The 18098-nt window shown below is 58.6% G+C and overlaps 1 protein-coding gene across 1 annotated transcript in view; it reads right to left on the bottom strand.

Annotated features, from left to right (window-relative positions):
• Positions 1-18098, bottom strand: part of CROCC (ciliary rootlet coiled-coil, rootletin) — a 54749-nt gene that overhangs the window by 29330 nt on the left and 7321 nt on the right. The window contains exons 3-15 of the mRNA XM_070458445.1: positions 14112-14212; positions 13589-13730; positions 12926-13074; positions 8275-8460; positions 8106-8189; positions 7960-8021; positions 7718-7883; positions 6989-7095; positions 3956-4180; positions 3177-3273; positions 2433-2516; positions 1796-2029; positions 800-999 (exon numbers count right to left, since the gene is read on the bottom strand). Of these exons, the coding sequence (XP_070314546.1) occupies positions 800-999; positions 1796-2029; positions 2433-2516; positions 3177-3273; positions 3956-4180; positions 6989-7095; positions 7718-7883; positions 7960-8021; positions 8106-8189; positions 8275-8460; positions 12926-13074; positions 13589-13730; positions 14112-14212 (1837 nt within the window). The remainder of the gene's footprint in view (positions 1-799; positions 1000-1795; positions 2030-2432; positions 2517-3176; positions 3274-3955; positions 4181-6988; positions 7096-7717; positions 7884-7959; positions 8022-8105; positions 8190-8274; positions 8461-12925; positions 13075-13588; positions 13731-14111; positions 14213-18098) is intronic.

Genomic DNA, 18098 nt, shown 5'->3' with positions numbered 1-18098 from the left:
CTCAAAATGGCAACCTGTAAATACACTAGGTATGAAGACTTGCAGTACGCAGATGAAAGCATAACAACGTGAAATTAAGAAAAACAGAATGCAAAATGAGGCATTTCCTAAGAATACAACTACATAAAAGCACTTCTCCTTCAAAGGCATGGAAAGCACTGGTTTTGCTATCAGATGGACCAGGATCCCATCTCCTACCCCAGCGACACTGCTGTGCAGCCTTGGGCAAGTCTCTCAACTCAAGACGATAATGGTGAACTGCACAGGTTTGACAGAAGACTGAGACTATACACATGAAGGACTTGCAATGTGCCTGGCACACAGGAGGTGTACTGGGGACGTTTGCAAACTGTCAGGAAATACGACGGAAAGCAAAGCCAAGACATTAACAGGGTCAAGATGGGGGGGGGGGGGCACTGTGAAGAGGTTTCCCCTTTTTATTTCCCTCCATTTTCAACCTTTTTATTATGAAGTTGCATTTAAAAAGAAAAAAAAAAAACAAGAACAAAAAATCAAAAACAGGCAGCCAAGAATGGATAATTTCTTGTCTCTGAAATCCCCAAGAAACAGAGTCTAGAATAACACTGCCAATATGGCTCTCGGCTGATGGAAATGTTTCATAGTCACACGAGCCCTTGAAACAAGGCTAATCCAACTGCCGGACTGAATTTTTACTTTTGTAAATCTTGACATATTTGAACAGACACACATGGCCAGTTACGACCATATTAGTGCAAATCCAGCACGCACAGGCTAACTCATCCCCAGGGGTGGGCACCCCACCTCTGGCCCCCGGCACCTGTTCAGGAGGTCGACAGCGCTGCGCAGGCGCTGGGCTTCCCGCTGCGCGTCCTCCCGGGCCTGGGCGGCCCCGTCGGTCTCGTCCCGCAGACGCTGCAGCTGCTCCTCCAGGGCACGGCGCTCACCCTCGCTGTCACTAAGCTGCTTCCGTAGGGTGCCCAGCAAGTCCTGGCTGGCCTCATAGCGCCCCCGCATGTCCTGTGGCAGAATCACTGAGTCCAGGGAAGCCCTTGCTCTCGGCAGGATGTACACCAGCCTGAGCTGGGACCCAGACCTGTGTCCATCTCTGGGCGGCGAAGTGGAGCGAAGCCCATAGACTCAGTTTCCACTCCCCTGCACGAGGCCCTCCCACCCTTCTGACACCTCTGCCAGATCTCTGAACCTCCACCTCCTGGGGCCCCAGGCAACTCCTACCCAAGTCTCCCAAACACCAAGCACACTTCTTTCCCCACCCCGCGTCTGACGCCCTCACCCAAGGCTCTCTGGCTTGGTCTATGTGGGCACCTCGTCTTCCCCTCTACGCCAGGACTCTAGCTCCACCCCAGGCTCCGCCCCCAGCGGCTCAAGCCCCCCCCATACCAGGACTCTAGCTCCCCAGGCTCCGCCCCCAGCGGCTCAAGCCCCTCCCACACCAGGACTCTAGCTCCACCCCAGGCTCCGCCCCCAGCGGCTCAAGCCCCCCCATACCAGAACTCTAGCTCCCCAGGCTCCGCCCCCAGCGGCTCAAGCCCCTCCCACACCAGGACTCTAGCTCCGCCCCAGGCTCCGCCCCCAGCAGCTCAAGCCCCTCCCATACTGGGACTCTAGCTCCCCAGGCTCCGCCCCCAGCGGCTCAAGCCCCTCCCACTCCAGACGCGGAGAGCTCGGCCACCTCGGAGTCCCCAGGCTCTGGCTCTCCCTAAGGTTCCCTAGGGTGCTCAGGCTCAACCCACGGAGGCCCCAGGCCTGCCCCCGGGCTGGAGCCCCAGCGGAGGACGCTCAAGCCCCGTCCCACCTGGACCTGCAGCTGGCGCTTGTGCAGAGCCGAGTGGATGAGGGCCAGTGTGGAGGAGTCGGAGCAGGCGGGGGACGGGCCTCGGCGTGGGGAGCGGCCGCGACCGGGCGAGGGCCGCCTCGATGGGGACGGAGTCCGGGCCCCCGAGAGCCCCCGCAGGCTGCCATCCGAGGCGTCCGCTGTGCGCTCAGAGCCACTTAACTGGACGCCGCTGTCCGTGTCCGACAGGACGGCCTGGGGGAGGGTCAGAGAGTGGGAGAGGGGAGCTGCGCGGTTAGTAGGGCGCAGTGTGGCCACTGGAGTCTGGCATCCAGCTTCACCCCAGACTCCGCAGCACACCCTAGGCCTCCTCCCAAAAGGCTTCCTGATCACAGCCCTCAGCCCACTGGGACGCCTTCCATTTACTGGCAAGACACCACAGAGCCTTTCTCAGATGGGCAGGGAACAGGCAGTACCTCCTCTTCGGGCAAAGTTTGAGCTGAGCTATTTATTAATAGAAGGGGTGTTAAATAGCAGGGAGGGCTCCAGCGCCCTCAACAGCTTGCAGTTCAGCTCAAGGCCACCAAGGGATGAGGTGGTCCAGGACCACCTGCCGGGGTCCTGCCCAGGCCCCCCCCAGTGCTGGCCTGGCTCCAACCTGTGCCATGTCCCTCAGGGTCTGCTGCAGCCCCTCTCCTTCCTCTGTCTCCAGGGCTGCCTGCTCCTGGAGCCGCAGGGATTCCTGGAGTGGTGTTGGGGAGACAAAGAAAGAGTGGTCAGGGTCTCTGCCCTAGTCAGAAACTCCACGGTCTCCCTACCCGGACCACCACCTATCAGGGCACCTCGAAGGCCATGCCCAGAGGCCAACGGCTTGGGAGACCCCACAGCGGCACCAGTGCCCTCACTGAACCGACCAGGCCCCGACAGGTACAGTGTCTGCCCCAGGCCACATAGCCTATTGGAAGAGAGCTGGACATGGAATCCAGGCTAGACCTCACACAGCATGACCAACCCAGGCAGTACCCATGAGGGGGGTCCCTCTGGTGGGAGGCAGCTGAGTTCCAACAGAAAGAGCCCTGAGCTAGCAGGGCATATAGGCATGAGTTCCAGTCCTGACTCGCCAGCATTATGGCTCTGAGACTCTGGACAAGTATTTTCTCTTGGGCCTCAGCTTTCTCATCTGTATAATGGGGATCATGCTAGAGAACAGCTGAGAGGATGAAATGGGATAAAGAAGTGAATGTGCTAACCACTACAGCTGGCACATACTAGGTGCTCACATTAAAGCTGGCATACACTAGGTGCTCAGTTAATGAGGGGAGATGCTGATTCTGAGTGGGCTGCCCAAGCAACCCAGCCCTCAGCCTGTGTCCAGTCCCTCCCGTCCCACCCCACATCTCACCAGGGCCTCAAGCTTCTCACTGAGGGCTTTGTTGAGCTGGTCCTTCTCCAGATTCTGGTCCTGAAGGCGCTCCACTGTGAGAGCCAACTCAGTCACTCTGGAGGTGGGGGAGCCACACAGGTGAACGGGAGACCCACCCAGCTTCTCCTCAAACCCCCAGCTCCCCCAAACCTGAGGCAGGGACACTAGGGTTTGCCTCCCTTGCTGTGTGACCTGGAGCAAGTCCGTCTCCTCTCTGGGCTGCAGACTTCTCATCTTTGAATGAGAATGAGGTGCCAGGCACTTTATCTCACGGGGAAGCACTCTGGGACCCGCCTAGATCTCAGAAGTAGAGTGCTGCTGGGCGCCAAGCCACTCAGTCATGTCTGACTGTTTGCGATCCCGTGGACTGTAGCCCGCCAGGCTCCTCTGTCCATGGGATTCTCCAGGCAAGAAGACTGGAGTGGGTCCCATGCCCTCCTCCAGGAGGAGGAGGGATCTTCCTGGTCAGGGCATCTTCCTGACCCAGTGATCGAACCCGCCTCTCTTACATCTCCTGCACTGGCAGATGGGTTCTTTACCAGTGGGAGCAGAGGCTGAACTGCAAACATGAAATTCAACCTGGGGCAAGAGCCCTCTGAACCTCCGTCTTCCCCTCTGCCAAACGGAGGGCCTGGGGAGACTGGCCAAGCCCACACAGGGGAAGGGCCCATCACTGGTGAACAGACACCCCTCTGCCCCAGACCCCCGGCCTTCCGCTCCAGCGAGGCCGGCCTCAAGCGGTGCCTCCGGGAGCCCACCTGGCACTGAGGCTGGCCTTGTCCAGGTTGCTCTGCAGCTGCTGCTGGGCCAGCTCCTGCTCCTGCAGCTGCTTGCTCCGCAGCTGCTCCTCCAGCAGGGCCTGCTTCTCCAGGGCCGCCTCGGCCTGGCTCTCAGCCAGCTGCAGCCCCGCGCTCAGCCCCAGGCCCGCCTCCTGGATGGCTCGCGAGGTGCGGGCCAGCTCCCCTCCCAGCTGCAGCAGGTCCCTGGCGGAGAGGACACAGAACGGAGGTCGGATGGGGGGGGGGGGTGGACTTCCAAGTGTAAATTATAATGACAATGGGGGCTTCCCTGGTAGCTCAGTGGTAAAGAATCCACCTGCCAATGCAGGAGACACGGGTTCGATCCCTGATCCGGGAAGATCCCACGTGCCGTGGAAGAACTAAGCCTGGGAGCCGCAACCACTGAAGCCCAAGTGCCCAAGAGCCCATGCTCTGCAACCAGAAAAGACACCACATGAGAAGCCCACGCGCCAAAACGCGGGCGTGGCCCCCACCCGCTGCAGAGAAAAGCCCTCGCGGCAGCTGCGACCCAGCACAGCCAAAGACAAATCAATAAATATTGTTTTTCAAAAAAGCAGTGGAGGAAGCCAGGGGAGAGGGAGACATGTATAGTCTGCTGTATTTGCTTTTATCAAATGTGCCTCAGTGTCTGGGTCAAAGGTGGGAGGGACTCTGCAGTACATCTTTTGAAATTTGAACCTTGGGCTTATATGAATTTTTCAAAAGCAAGGTGCTAAAATGTTAAATGCTAATTTAAAATAATACATACTTAAAATATATCAAATAGGTTAAATTCTTCCCTTTCCTGAATGAACTGTACCACTGGGTATCAAATGGTAAGGAGAGGAAGTGCCTTATTATAGAAGAATTCCAGCTAATACATGACGCAGTGACAGAATGAGACCATCACGATTTTGCAATCTCTGAAGAATGTCTGGACCTTGGCATTGAGTGTCAAGGGCTGCCAACACACAAAAAGAGAGGCTCCTGGTGGCAGGGTACACAGCATTATGAAAAGGTTGTGTCAAAACACAACAACCCGAACCTGAATCTGATGAAGCCTTAAGTCCAACATCCAATTTACAAGAAATACAGGGGACAAAGGTGTTAAAGGACACCACAGAATCCAGACTGTGGAAATCTCTGAGGACAACTGTCACAGTTTCTGTAACAAATAAAATATTCAACTTAAAAGACAAATCAACAAATCACACTTTGTGAACATCTGTGGATCCCAATTCAAAAATTTTAAAGGCAGAAACCAAAGTAAAACCATCTGTGATACTGATGAATCAACTGGAAATCTGGATACTGAGCGAATATGAGGTATCTCACCGAAAGGTCATTACTTAAACAAATGCTTAAGGCACAAAAGGAGACAGACTGGTCTGCCTGCCTCTGGGCTCTCCCCACAGCCTCACCTGCTCAAAGAGCAAGTAGGAAGGGACTTCCTCGGTGGTCCAGTTTTAGGACTCCATGCTTCCAGTGCAGGGAGCACAGGTTTGATCCCTGGTTGGGGAACTAAGATCCCACAAACTGTGTGTGGTGGAGGTGGGCAGGGGCAAAAGGGACCTGTGAGGCTCTTTTCCAACCTGACCTCCCACTCACTTGCCTTTTGCTTCAGCTCCACTGTCTGCCACTTTCTCCCACCTCCAAGCCTTTGCTCCTGCTGTTCCCTCTCCCTGGAGGGTCCTCAGCTCTGCTAGTTAAAACTCTACCTATCTTTGGGGTCAGTGCAAATTCCATCTTCCCTATGTAGCATTTTTCCGGCCTCCCAACCCCTTCCCTTGGGGGCTTCCCTCATAGCTCAGTTGGTAAAGAATCCACCTGCAGTGCAGGAGACCCTGGTTAGATTCCTGGGGTCGCGAAGACCCCCTGGAGAAGGGAAAGGCTTCCCACTCCAGTATTCTGGCCTGGGGAATTCCATGGACTATACAGTCCATGGAGTGACAAAGAGTCAGACACAACTGAGCAACTTTTACTTTCACAACCCCTTCCATCCTTCTGAGCATCTGGGACATCCTTTCTGTTCCACTTTCATGTCACTGACCACTCACTTCCTCAATATAGAGACTGCAAGGTCCTTTGTTTTTATTTTTAAATTTTCTGGCTGCACACAGCTTGCGGGATCTTAGTTCCCTGACCAGAGATTGAACCTGGACCCTCAGCAGTGAAAACACAGAGTCCTAACCACTGGACTGCCAGGGAATTCCCTGAAGGTTGCAAGGTCCTCCGCAGTAGACACTGAATAGTCTAGTGGACTAAAAACAGGCCGATAAACCCTGACCAGCTTCTTTCCTACAGCTCTGTGATCTGTGAAAAGTCACTCTAACTCTCTGAGCCTCAATGTCCTCCCCTGACAAGTGAGGACTATTACAGTTCCTACCTCACAGGAACACTGGGGATATGAAATGAAATAAAAGGTACAAGGAGCCTCGCTAGAAGCGAATACCTAGTAAATGTTCACTAGTTACTAGTAATGACTGTGCTGTGCGTAGCCGCTCCGTCGTGTCCGACTCTTACGACCCCACGGACTGCAGCCTGCCAGGCTCCTCTGTCCTCGGGGATTCTCCAGGCAAGAGTACTGGAGTGGATTGCCATGGCCTCCTCCAGGGTACTAGTAGTGACTAGGAAACGGTAAATTTAGTAAACACCAAAATAGTTTTTATTTTAGTAAAATATGTTTACTACACTAAAAAAAATTAGTTTTTTACTAAAAATTATTAAAGCTACTATAAAAAAGATAATTTACTAAAAAAAATAAGTTTTTAGTTTAGTAAAATATGACTATTTAGTCACAGTCAGTTTAGTAAACACATTAAGCAAATACAAAATGACTGCCCTGATCTGGTAAGAGTTAATTATCACTAGGTGCCTCTGCCTCTCCGAAGGGCAGGCACACAGCAGGCGGGTCAGGTGGGACTGAAGCCCAGCGGGGCAGAGTGATCAAGAGCAGGGCTGTTCCCGCTGCGGCCTCGCCTCCACCAGCGCCCCCTCCGCCGCCAGCCTCACCTCTCCGTGGCCATCTTCACCTCGTTGACCAGCCGGCGGGCCCCCACGACCTGCCTCCAGACGAGGAGCAGGCGGCTGTGCTCATGGCTGAAGTAGGCATTGAAAGACTAGGAGACAGAGGAGTGAACTGAGGGCAGGAGCAGCCGGCCCGTGTCCCACCCATGCCCAGAGTCCCGGGGGCCGCCCTGGGGGCGTGCGTGCTGTGACCACCACCAGCTCACACGCAAGGCTGAGTCGGAGCTGCCTCGCTCACCACCCATGCCTCCCCCTGGCCCAGGGAGCTGGGTGTCAAAGCCTCCAAGGGAAAGGGCAGAAGATGCCGGAGACCTCGGTCTGCATCCCAGCTGCCTGCCGCATGACCGGGCAGCAGCTCAACCTCTCTTTAGGAGGACGGAAGCACCATCCATGTGTGTTATTAAGAGGATCAGAGAAGACGCCCGCCTCTCACACAGTATGCGCTAATCAAGGCTATTGTTAGGACAACCATTTTTCTCCCTAATGGGGCTTCCCTGGTGGTCAGATCATAAAGAATCTGCCTGCAGCGCAGGAGACCGGGGTCCCATCCTTGGCTCGGGAAGATGCCCTGGAGAAGGGCATGATGACCCACGCGGGTGTTCTTGCTGGAGAATCAAAGGGCTCAGCTGGCACGAGGCTCCTCCCCCGCCAGACCAGCGAGGCTGTTTCCTGGGTTCAGGCCGGACCCCCGGGCCCCACGGCTCCCTCGCCCACCTCGCCCTCGCGCCTCCAGGCGGCCTCCCGCTGCTCCAGCTCCTGCCGGCCGCGTGCCCAGTCGCTGGTCACCTTGCGGATATCTTCCCGCAGGGCCTGGTTGGCCGAGCTCGCCTGGTCCAGCTGTTCCCGGAGCAGCGCGTTCACCTGGGCCAGGCTGGCGCTCCTGAGCGGGGCAGAGGAGAGCCGGTGGGTGCCTGAGCAGAAGGCCGCCGGCCCCTGCGCACCCCCCGCGGGCCCACCTGTGTTGCTCCTCCTCCAGGCGGACGAGGGCGCTCTCCAGGTCCTGGCTGTGCCCTGCGTCCTGGGGGGTGGGGAAGCGGGGGCGTCAGGCTGGGCAGGGCAGGAAGGGCCAGCCCTGCCCACTCCCCCGCACCCCGGCGCCCACCCGAAGCCGCAGCTGCTCCAGCTCCGCGCATCTCTCCAGCAGCTGCTGCTCCGTCTCTGAGGTCTTCTTCTTGCACTGGAGAATCTGGGGGTGGCCGGAGAGTGGGTTAGCTGCGGTGGTTGGGGTTGGGGGAGGGAGAAGGGTGCAGGGAGCAGGGCAGTGGCCCAACCTTGGCCTGCAGCCGCTGCACCAGCTGCGCCTGCCGCTGCTGGCCCTCCTGATAGGCCTGCAGCTTGCGCCGGTAGGAGGTCTGCTCCTCCTGCAGCTGCCGCCGCAGCTCCACACTCTGCAGGGCCAGCCCCCTGGGCTCCTGGGCTTCTGGCTCCCCAGACTCCCGCCGCACAGCCTGCTCCAGCTGCAGGGAAGGGCCCCTGGTGAGAGACCTGTGCCTCCCCAGAAGGCAGCCTCAGGCCTCTGTGGGGGGCGCCAGGCAGGACCCCGACCCACAATGCCTTGCAGGCCCAGGTGGCAAGCCCAGGACGCAGTGCACGTGTGCATGGCCAAGCATAAACACAGAGGAGGCAAGCACAGACACACAGACAGGGTGTGCAGGGACACATGCAGGTGGGCCCACACACGTGTGCACGCAAAACACAAAGATGCCCCTGGGGCAAACCTTAAAGGCCCTGGGCACGCTCCAAATCACCCAGCGCCCTGCGTGGGTAGCTATTAGAGCCATGCCCCTGTCTCCCCACCCAAACCCTCAGGAAACCTCGATCTTGTTCCCCACTGTATCTTAAAACAGTGAATATGCTATCTTAGAATAGCACGCTAACGAATCAACAGCATGAGCACACGTGAATACATTCAGAGGCATCAATACACATACACATATGCGAGCTCAGAGACATGCGCACATACAACACACACAGGTGGTCTCAAACACCCCCAGGCTGACACAGACGGCTCACCCGGCTCCCACTCCCCACACACACAGTGCTCAGGTTTCTAAGAGGCGAGCACAACTGTTCTGACACACGGCGTGGCTTATGAACGCCCTCCCAGCACAGCCTGGCCCCTGGCTCCCCACTCCCCCTCACTGGGGGGACCTCCACCCCACCCCATCCCCCATGCCCAGCCTGGCCCCCAGCTCCCTGCTCTCCCTCACTGGGGGTAACCCCACTCCACCCTGTCCCCCACGCCCAGGCAGCCTGCAGCCCCTTCATCACCCGACCCTGGGGTCAGCAGCAGGACGCCTGCCGGCTCTGACCGCCTCCACTAGCCCAAACCCTCTCCTCCAGGCACCTGCTGGTCCCAGGGGGCCCCCAGCCTCCTCCAGCCGTCCTAGAAAGGAGGAGGGAGGAGGTAGCCGAGGATAGCAGGGCTCAGAGGAGGACGGTGCCCAGAGTGGACCGACAGCGCAGGGCCGAGCCCAGAGCCTGCGAGAGGCAGGGCGGGGCATCCGTTCACACGGCCACCCACGTCAGGTCCTGGGGAAGCCCACGGCAAGGACGACTACCGTCACCCACGTGGACCAGGGGCCCAGGCCAGGCCGGCCCTCCAGGCTGGGGTTAAGCAGCGCGCCAGGAGAGGCTCAGGGAGCCACCAAGCTGAGAACAAGCTCGTCTCTACCCCCACCCCGGGGACAGCGCTGGGACTGGGTGACTGTGCCCGTGGAGGCCTCATGGCAGCTGCAGCTCCATGCTGTAGCTCATTTGGGGGACTCGGTCTGAGGGGGTGGGAGCAGGCGACATGCAGGGGGTCTCTCTCTGCCTGGAGGGTGGGCAGCAAGCCTGTGGCCAGTATCTGCGTGGAGTCTACCCAAGTCAGGTGAAGGGCAGAGCGCCTGCGTGCTGGCCGCGGCCCGAGATGCTGCGTGTGTCACACACCAATGCAGGTGCGTCCTGGATGTGGGTGGGGTGTGTTTTGTCGTTTGTCTCCAAGTGTGACCCTGTGTGTCTGTGTCTGGGCCTTCATGGGGACCTGGGTGAGCTGGCATCTATGGTCCAAGGCACACACTGTGGTGAAGTAGATGGGTACCTCTGCGTGTGTGCCCATGTGTCCATGCATTTGTACGCCTGCGTGCACAGTTGTAGAGGGTGGGTCTGCGTGCATCTGTGCACACCTATGTCTGGCTGTAGATGACCAGCCAGTGTTGGGCTATCTGCAGTGTGGGCACACCAGATACGCCACACACATGGTGTGTGGCTATGCGTGCGGTGGGATGGTGTGGTGTCTGGTGCAGCTTCTGTGAATCCGAGTGTATCCTCTTGGTGGGTTGTGTTGGTGTGTGCATATAGAAGGGCTTCCCAGATGGCACTAGTGGTAAAGAACCCACCTATCAGTGCAGGAGATGTAAGAGACCTGGGTTCGATCCCTGGGTTGGAAAGATCCCCTGGAGGAGGGCAGGGTAACCCCCTCCAGTATTCTTGCCTGGAGACTCCACGGACAGAGGAGCCTGGTGGCCTACGGTCCACAGGGTCACCAAGCGTCAGACACGACTGAAGCAACTTGCACACATGTGCATGTAGAAAGGGTCTGCTGTGGCTGCGGTGTGTGCCTCGCAGAGCTGTGTGAACCAGGCACTGTTCGTCTCTCAGGTCTAGAGGGGTTCCTGCCACTGCCAGTGCTCCGCTGCTTCCCAGGGCTCACAGCCAGACCCCTGCCCCTCCGGGCACACCCCACCCCTTTCCACAGACTCTGCTCCTCACAAAACAGCCTTTCAATTTCACTCATAAGTCAAAATGGAAGGAGGCTGCTCCCAAGCCAAGGATGAAAGAAGTTTACTGTCTCCCCTAGCAACCCCCGCCCCACTGCCCGCTGCTCCGCTCACCGGGTCCAGGTTACCATGGACACTGCGCGAGCGGGGCTGGCCCGACACCTGCTCCTCAGGGACGGGAGAGCGGGGGCCTCACAGGGGCCCGAGGTCCCCCCTCTGACCCAGGGGGTCACCGCCTCAGCCTCCCCACACGCAGCTGCAGGATACAGACCACGACCTCAGCTCTACCCCTCCTCGAGGTGCTGTGGGGCTAAAGGGGTCCAAACAACCTCAAACCAGGCCATGTGCGCCGCTGTGGCTGCAGGGCTGCAGGCCCCGCCTCCTGCCGCCCAGGGCCACGTGGGCAGCAGAAAGGGATGATGCCCCAGGGCCACGGTGTCCAGACCAGCGGCTCAGCCCAGCTCTACCAGCGGCCTTGGCCCCGCGATGCCCTCCCTGGGCCTGTCTCCCCACCTCTGATGAGGTGATCTCTAGGCTCTGATGTTCCTTGGGGACCCACCCCCAGGACAGGCCTCAAAGTCATCCTCATCTAACCACGTGGGGCCCAGGCACACCATCGAAGACAGGGGACAGTCTCATGCCAGGCTCCCTCCGCACGCTATCCCAGCCACAGGCGGGAACTTTCTAGACTAACACAGCCCCCCAGCTGCGTCCTCCCAGGAAAAGGAGTGGCCCCCTCCACCTCTTCTTCCCTTCCTCTCTCAGCTGGGGGGGGGGGGGGCTGTGCTAGCCCCACTGTCGGTTAGAAACTGGCATTTAAGAGGCAGCACCCCCCACCCGCCCGGCCTGACACTGTGCCAAGAGCCCCAAGATGACTAGCCTCAATGGGGAGGGGCTGGCTTGGCCCGCCACCAACAATGCGCATTAGTCCAGCCTGCCCCCCACACCCCCTGCAAACCCTGGGAAAACGAGCCCCGCCCTGTGCCCAGCACCGGGGGCCACTGCAGGGCCCCCTGCCCTGCTTCTCTGCAAGTCCCAACAAGTTGGGAGCTTGTCCCGGCGGGCAGATGCCAGGACACGGGCACAGCCCACACCCACAGGGAGACACAGCTCACTCCTCCCTCCGAGGGGTTACAAGCCCTCGTGTAGACAGACCCGGCTCAGTGCGTCCTGGGCAACCCTGGCTCTGCCAGTCCTGCTCAGGGGACCCTGAGCCAGCTTCAATCTGCAGGCTTCAGCCTTCCACTTGCAGTATCAGGGGGTCACGTCTGAGGTCCTTCCCGTTTTCCCAGGACCAACTGCCCCCTGGAACCCCCAGCCCAGTTGCCTCTTCCCATCCCCAGGAAACAAAGCCACAACGGAGAGCCCTGGGCTGTGTGACTCTGAGCCTCGGTGAGCTCCTCTATTATATGAGCATCTTAACGGTCCCAACCTTGGTATCTTAAATGTAAATCTCCCAGCACACTCTTGGCACACAGCAGGGCCTCAAAAACTAACAGATACTATTAAGTGTTATTGCATTACCACCCACACAACCCCTCCCGCGGGCACACACGCTCCCTCCCTCATGCAGCTCTCTCACCAACTTGCAGCCACCATCAACGCCCCAGGGTCGCCTGCCCCGAGCCTGGCGGCCTAAAGGAGACAACACACTAAGAACAACCTGCGCCCAGCATACCGACCTCCTGCCCCGGCCCCGCGGCACAGGCCCCCGGACACAAACCCTGTCTGGACTTGGACACAGGCCCGGCTACCCCTTCCTTCCTTGGCGGAGCCTCATCTGGGAGAGCGGGGCAGGTCTGTGCCCACCCCAGCCTGCTGGGTGGACCCCAAGGCCCAGGTACATGGGGGCACAGGGCGATGCCCAGAGATTCAAGGACTGGTGGGGGACTCTCAGGGGTCCTGTTCTCCACCTCCCCCACCCCCAAGCATGCTGGGGACAGCTGGGGATGAAACACCCAGGCTCCTGGAGCTTCATTCCCTCGTCCCATCCATTCCTTGAAGGTCCATGTCGTCACTGTCGCCACTGAGGGCAGCAGGCGTGCAGAGTGGAGGGACGTGTTCAAGGCCACTCGAGGGGGCCAAGCTGCAACTTGAACACAGGCCGCCTGACTCCGGGGCCCACCTTCCCCATCCAGAGCCCCGCGCCCCGCGCACTCACCCTCTCGCTGACTGCGCTGTACTTGATGGCCAGCTCGTCGCGCTCGGCCCGGCTCTGGGCCAGCAAGTCCTCCACACGGGACAGCTCCTGCTGCAGCAGCTGGTTCTCCTCCTGCAGCGACAGCATGGAGGCCATCTCGGGGGCCGGGCCTGCAGAAGGACAGCGGGCACACGACTGGCCTCCACCTGTGTCCAGAGGGACAGCCTCCCCCAACAGGTGCCCCACCCATCCCTGGAGGCAAGAAGACAGACTGGGTCCCCGCTGGGAGCTGCAGCTGAGGGGGGCCTTTCCCAGACTCTCAAAGCACACAGGAAGTTGTGGGGGCCGCCCTCCAGGGGCATGGGGGCCCATGAGCATTCCTGCCCAGGCGGAGAACGGGCACTGCCAATCCAGGTCATCTACAGAGCCCTGAGCTAAGCTGAGCTGCCTTCTCCCTGTTGTCTTGGATTCACCCAGCTCACCCCTTCCCTGGGAGAGAACGTGGTGTTTGGGGTTTAAGTCTTCGCAGCAGGCTGCCTGCAAGCAAGGAGGGGATGCTCAGCCCCGCCTTCTCACAGCAGCACATGGAGACAAGTCTAGGCAAATGCCACCTCCGAGCCTCCATTTTCTCATCTGTAAAATGGGACCCTCCATCTGGGGTCTGTGCCTGCCTCACAGCGGTACCTGCACTCTCAGCCTGGGAGAGGCTGCGGGTGACTATCTCCCTGATGCGGGCAGGCAGGCCCCTGGGCCGCGAGTCCTGGGCCGGGCCCCTCCCGTTCAGGCCCGCCTCCTGGCCCGACCCCAGGAGGCTCCTCTCCAGAGTCTGCGGGGAAAGTGGGAGGGTCTGAGACCCGGGGCTCCCTGGTGTGGGTGGCAAAGAAACAAAGTGCTTCCACCCGAGACATGGGTGCCTAGGAGGCGCTCAGGACACCCCCACCTGGAAGGAAGCTTGGGTGTCAGATTGGCACAAAGCCATGCTGCGCGCCTTGCCCTGGGAAGGAGGCCCCCGGGGGCCCCTCAGACCCCGCCTCCCGCAGGCGGGGTGCCGGGGGCTCCCGCCCAGCTCCCGCCCGAGAGGGATGAGGACCCCACAGTGCTAGCAGGGATTACCCCAACCCTAAAACCTGGAAGTGGGGACTCCCCTTCACTCGAGGGGCCCTGGACAGAGGCCCGGAACTGAACCCCAGAACCCCTCCGCCCCCACCCTGGGCGACAGCTGCAAGCGGGGGCCCCCCGGCGTACCCACGCCGGCACCCCGAGACGCGCCGTCCTTCACCCTCTCCTGCGAGGCTCCGCTCCCCTGCCCTGCACGGGGCACAGCCCCGGACCCACCTGGATAACCACCTCCAACGACTGCTCCAGCCCCAAGCTCATGGGGGTCGGCCCTGGGCACCCTCTGCAGGCCTCTGCTAGGGTCCCAGAGTCCAACCCAGACTCCCCCACAGCCAGACCGCCGGCTGAGCGTCGGGCAGATTAGGCTTAAATCCGGCGGGCCCCACGTGATCACGGGGTGGGCGGGGCCGGGGAGGGGAAAGGAGGGTGGGGGAGGGGAGCCTGGTGGAGGAGGACAGAGGAGGAGAAGGGGTGAAGGGGCGAGGGGAGGAGGTGGAGGAGAAGGGGAGGAAGGAGTGGGAAACGGAGGGAAGGGTGGGGAGGGGGAGGGCGTGGCGGAGAAGACCCTCCCCAAAACACACGCGTGCACACCCTCTCCAGCTGCTGGGTCCACACACACATCCAGGTGGCGGGAAAGGCCAGTCTTCGAGATCATCTTTACTGACCCAGAAAAGGGGTCACACGCTTTGCTGAAAATGTGCTTGCTTACAAGGCACTCCGATGACCCCAGCGCAGCACCGAACCGAATCCCACTTCCCCAACTCCCGCCACCCCTCCCTCCCAGGGGAAGCGGCTCCGCCTCTCTGAGCCTCAGTCTCCCCGCACAAGGTGCAAACACTGGCACCCGTCTCGGGGCGTCGTCTGGGGGCAAAGGGCATGTGACTGAGCGCCGGGCTTAGAGTGAACGTGTGAACTGGTTTCCTTCATTTGAAAATCCGACCCATCGGGTCGCTGTACCCGGGCGCTGGGGCTCCGAGCTCCACCCCAGCCTCCCACTGCTCCTCCCCTGGGGCAAGGAGGCTGTGCGGTGCAGCGGGTAGGCTCAGCTCCGGAATCAGGGCGACGGCGGAGTCCCGCTCTGCCCCTTGTCGGCCGTGTGACCAGCGAGTTACCGAGGCTCAGTTCTCTAGCGAAACTGACGGCTCCGACCAGAGTCACCGTGAGCATTACATGGGTTGCACTGCGTAAGGGTCTGACCACGGCTGGCACGTCACGAGCAGCCAATGCAAGGCGGCTGCTGTTCCCGCCGTCGCTGGCATCGCCCGTCTGGGCTCCTGCTGACTCTTGACCCCTGGCCTCTGGGTGCTCTCTACTCTTAACGCTGTGTCACATTTGTGTGATCACTTTGAATTCTCACCTCAACCCATTTCCTGATGAGAAAAGCAGGTGCAGAGAGCTGGGGGCTCTCACCTAATCCAAACTGCCTTGCTGCAGGGAAGGGGAAGCAGCCCTAAACTCTCCACTTAAGCCAGGCAGCCTCCCAGAGGGCCTGAGGGCAAGGCAGGGGCATTTGCACTCCAAGGCTCTACCAACCTTGTCTAGGTCAGACCCAGGAATGCAGCAGGTGCCGTATAACTGCACAACAGTCCAAGCTGAGCCTGAAACCCTTGCCCCCAACTAGGAAATCTGCTCTGGAAATGGAAAATCAGGAATGGAAAACCAGGAACCACCACACAGGACCAAAACAATAAGTGCCTCAATGTTGCCGTGACAACCAAGGCCAGATTCAGGCAAAACTAGACTCAGAGGCAGGGAGCTCTCGCCACAAAAACCTGGGGCTCCATCTTTCCACCTCCAGACACAGCCTTCAAGAACTCCCCCGACAGGCTGCACACCCACAGCCAGAGCAGAGAGGGGCCACAAGCTCTGTGGCCGAGCTCCGCAGCCCAGCTCGCCCAGATGGGCAGAGAGGGGGCCCAGACTCGCCTGGTGAGCTGAACTAAGTTATTCCCCAGCCAGGGCCCTAGGGCGTCAGATGCCAGAACCCTTGGCCCTGCCCACAGAGTTCTCCCCGTCAGCCCTTCTGGGTTCTATCAGAGCCCAAGAAACCACATCTAAACCCTGTGTGTATGTGCACTTTCTAACGTTTGGAGCGTCCACCCAGTTCTCAAGCAACAATTACCCAGGAAGGTCCGGGTAGTGTAGCTTCAGCCTCTGACCGCCAGGGTTTGGCTGTGCCTTCCCATCAGCCCGGGCCAATGACTGCCTCTCTGAGCCTCAGTTTCTTTATCTGTAAAATGGGACAATAACAGTGCCTGCTTTTACCATGAGGTTTAAATAAGATGATCCATGCTTAGCTGTGTACCGGGATATGGTGTGACAGGAACTGCTGTGTGTTCACCAAAAAACATTTCTAGTTCTTCTATGGGAAATGGCCAGAAGTTATTTCCCAGACTCCCTTGCCATGTAATCTAGTTCTCACTAGCAGAATTATTGATGCTTTAGAACTGTGGTGTTGGAGAAGACTCTTGAGAGTCCCTTGGACTGCAAGATCAAACCAGGCAATCCTAAAGGAAAGCAACCCTGAATATTTATTGGAAGGACTGATGCTGAAGCTGATGCTCCAATACTTTGGCCACCTGATGCAAAGAGCCAACTCATTAGAAAAGACTCCTGATGTTGGGAATGATTGAAGGCAGGAGGAGAAGGGGACGACAGAGGATGAGATGCTCGGATGGCATCACCTATTCGATGGACATGAGTTTGAGCAAGCTCCGGGAGATAATGAAGGACAGGGAAGCCTGGCGTGCTGCAGCCCATGGGGTCACAAAGAGTCAGACACGACTGAGCAACTGAATAACAACAGCAGAATTAAGACAGAACTAAAGTGTGCCACTTCAGACCTGGCCCATAAAAACCTCCCACGAGGACTTCTCTCCTTCCCTGTCCCCCAGCTGGAAGGAAATATCGTTGGGTTCCTAGAGAATGCTAGAGCCACAAGCTGGAAGGGGTCTGGGTCTGTGGGTCACCATATAGAAAGCCACTTAACAGGACTTCTCATGAATGAGAAATAAACTTCTGTTGTGCTATGCCACCGAGATTTCAGGATTTCACTATCACATCAGCTGTGCTGTGCTTAGTCTCTCAGTCGTGTCCGACTAGGCGACCCCGTGGACTGTAGCCCGCCAGGCTCCTCTGTCCAAGGGATTCTCTAGGCAAGAACACTGGAGCGGGTTGCCATGCCCTCCTCCAGGGGCTTCCTCCCAACCCAGGGATCAAACCAGGGTCTCCCACATTGCAGGTGGATTCTTTACTGTCTGAGCCAGCAGGGAAGCCCAGGAGTACTGGAGTGGGTAGCCTACCCCTTCTCCACGGGATCTTCCCGACCCAGAAATCAAACCGGGGTCTCCTGCATTGCAGGCGGATTCTCTACCAGCTGAGCCGCAAGGGAAGCCCATCACATCAGCCAGTTGCCTTAACGACTCCCCACCGTTACCTGGTGAATGCCGCTGGTCTTTTGTTTTTTTGTTCTGTGGTTGCCAGCATGAGGGATCTTAGTGCACCCACCAGGGATGGAATGCCTGCCCCCTGCAGTGGAAGTGCACAGTCCCAACCACCGGAAGGTCAGGGAAGTCCTTCGTGCTGGCTCTTGGTGCTGTCATCATTAGCGTTACCAGCTCCCCCCAGGACCCAGTCTGGAACCCTGCCAGGCGCACTGTAGGCCCTCAGCTGTTTCAGGTGAATAAATACAGAGAAGACACCCTTTGCACTCATTCCCGCCCCACTCTTGCTTAGCCCTCTGCCCACCCTGCAAAGCTGCCGTTTGCCAGGTCCGGCTGCAGGCACTAGCCAAAAAGTCCCTCAAAGTCTACTCATGTATCTCAAATGTACCAGCTGCTCTTACCCATTATCCCTTTATTCTTCAGTTGCTGACTAGAAATTATAATAAAAATACTGAACCTACCATGAGCCAGACCCTGTGCCCCAAATTCTGCACCTGTACCTTATCTGTTAAACCTTCTTGACAGCCCCAGGATGCTACTACTGTTCTACCCACTTTACAGATTACAACAATAAGCCTGGGTGGAGTTAAATGATTTGCTCAGAAACACTATTTTAGGAACAATCCCAAGTAATA

The sequence above is a fragment of the Odocoileus virginianus genome, chromosome 30 (assembly GCF_023699985.2).
Source record: "Odocoileus virginianus isolate 20LAN1187 ecotype Illinois chromosome 30, Ovbor_1.2, whole genome shotgun sequence".
NCBI classification, from domain to species: domain Eukaryota; kingdom Metazoa; phylum Chordata; class Mammalia; order Artiodactyla; family Cervidae; genus Odocoileus; species Odocoileus virginianus.
This window is presented reverse-complemented; position numbering and strand designations above follow the sequence as displayed.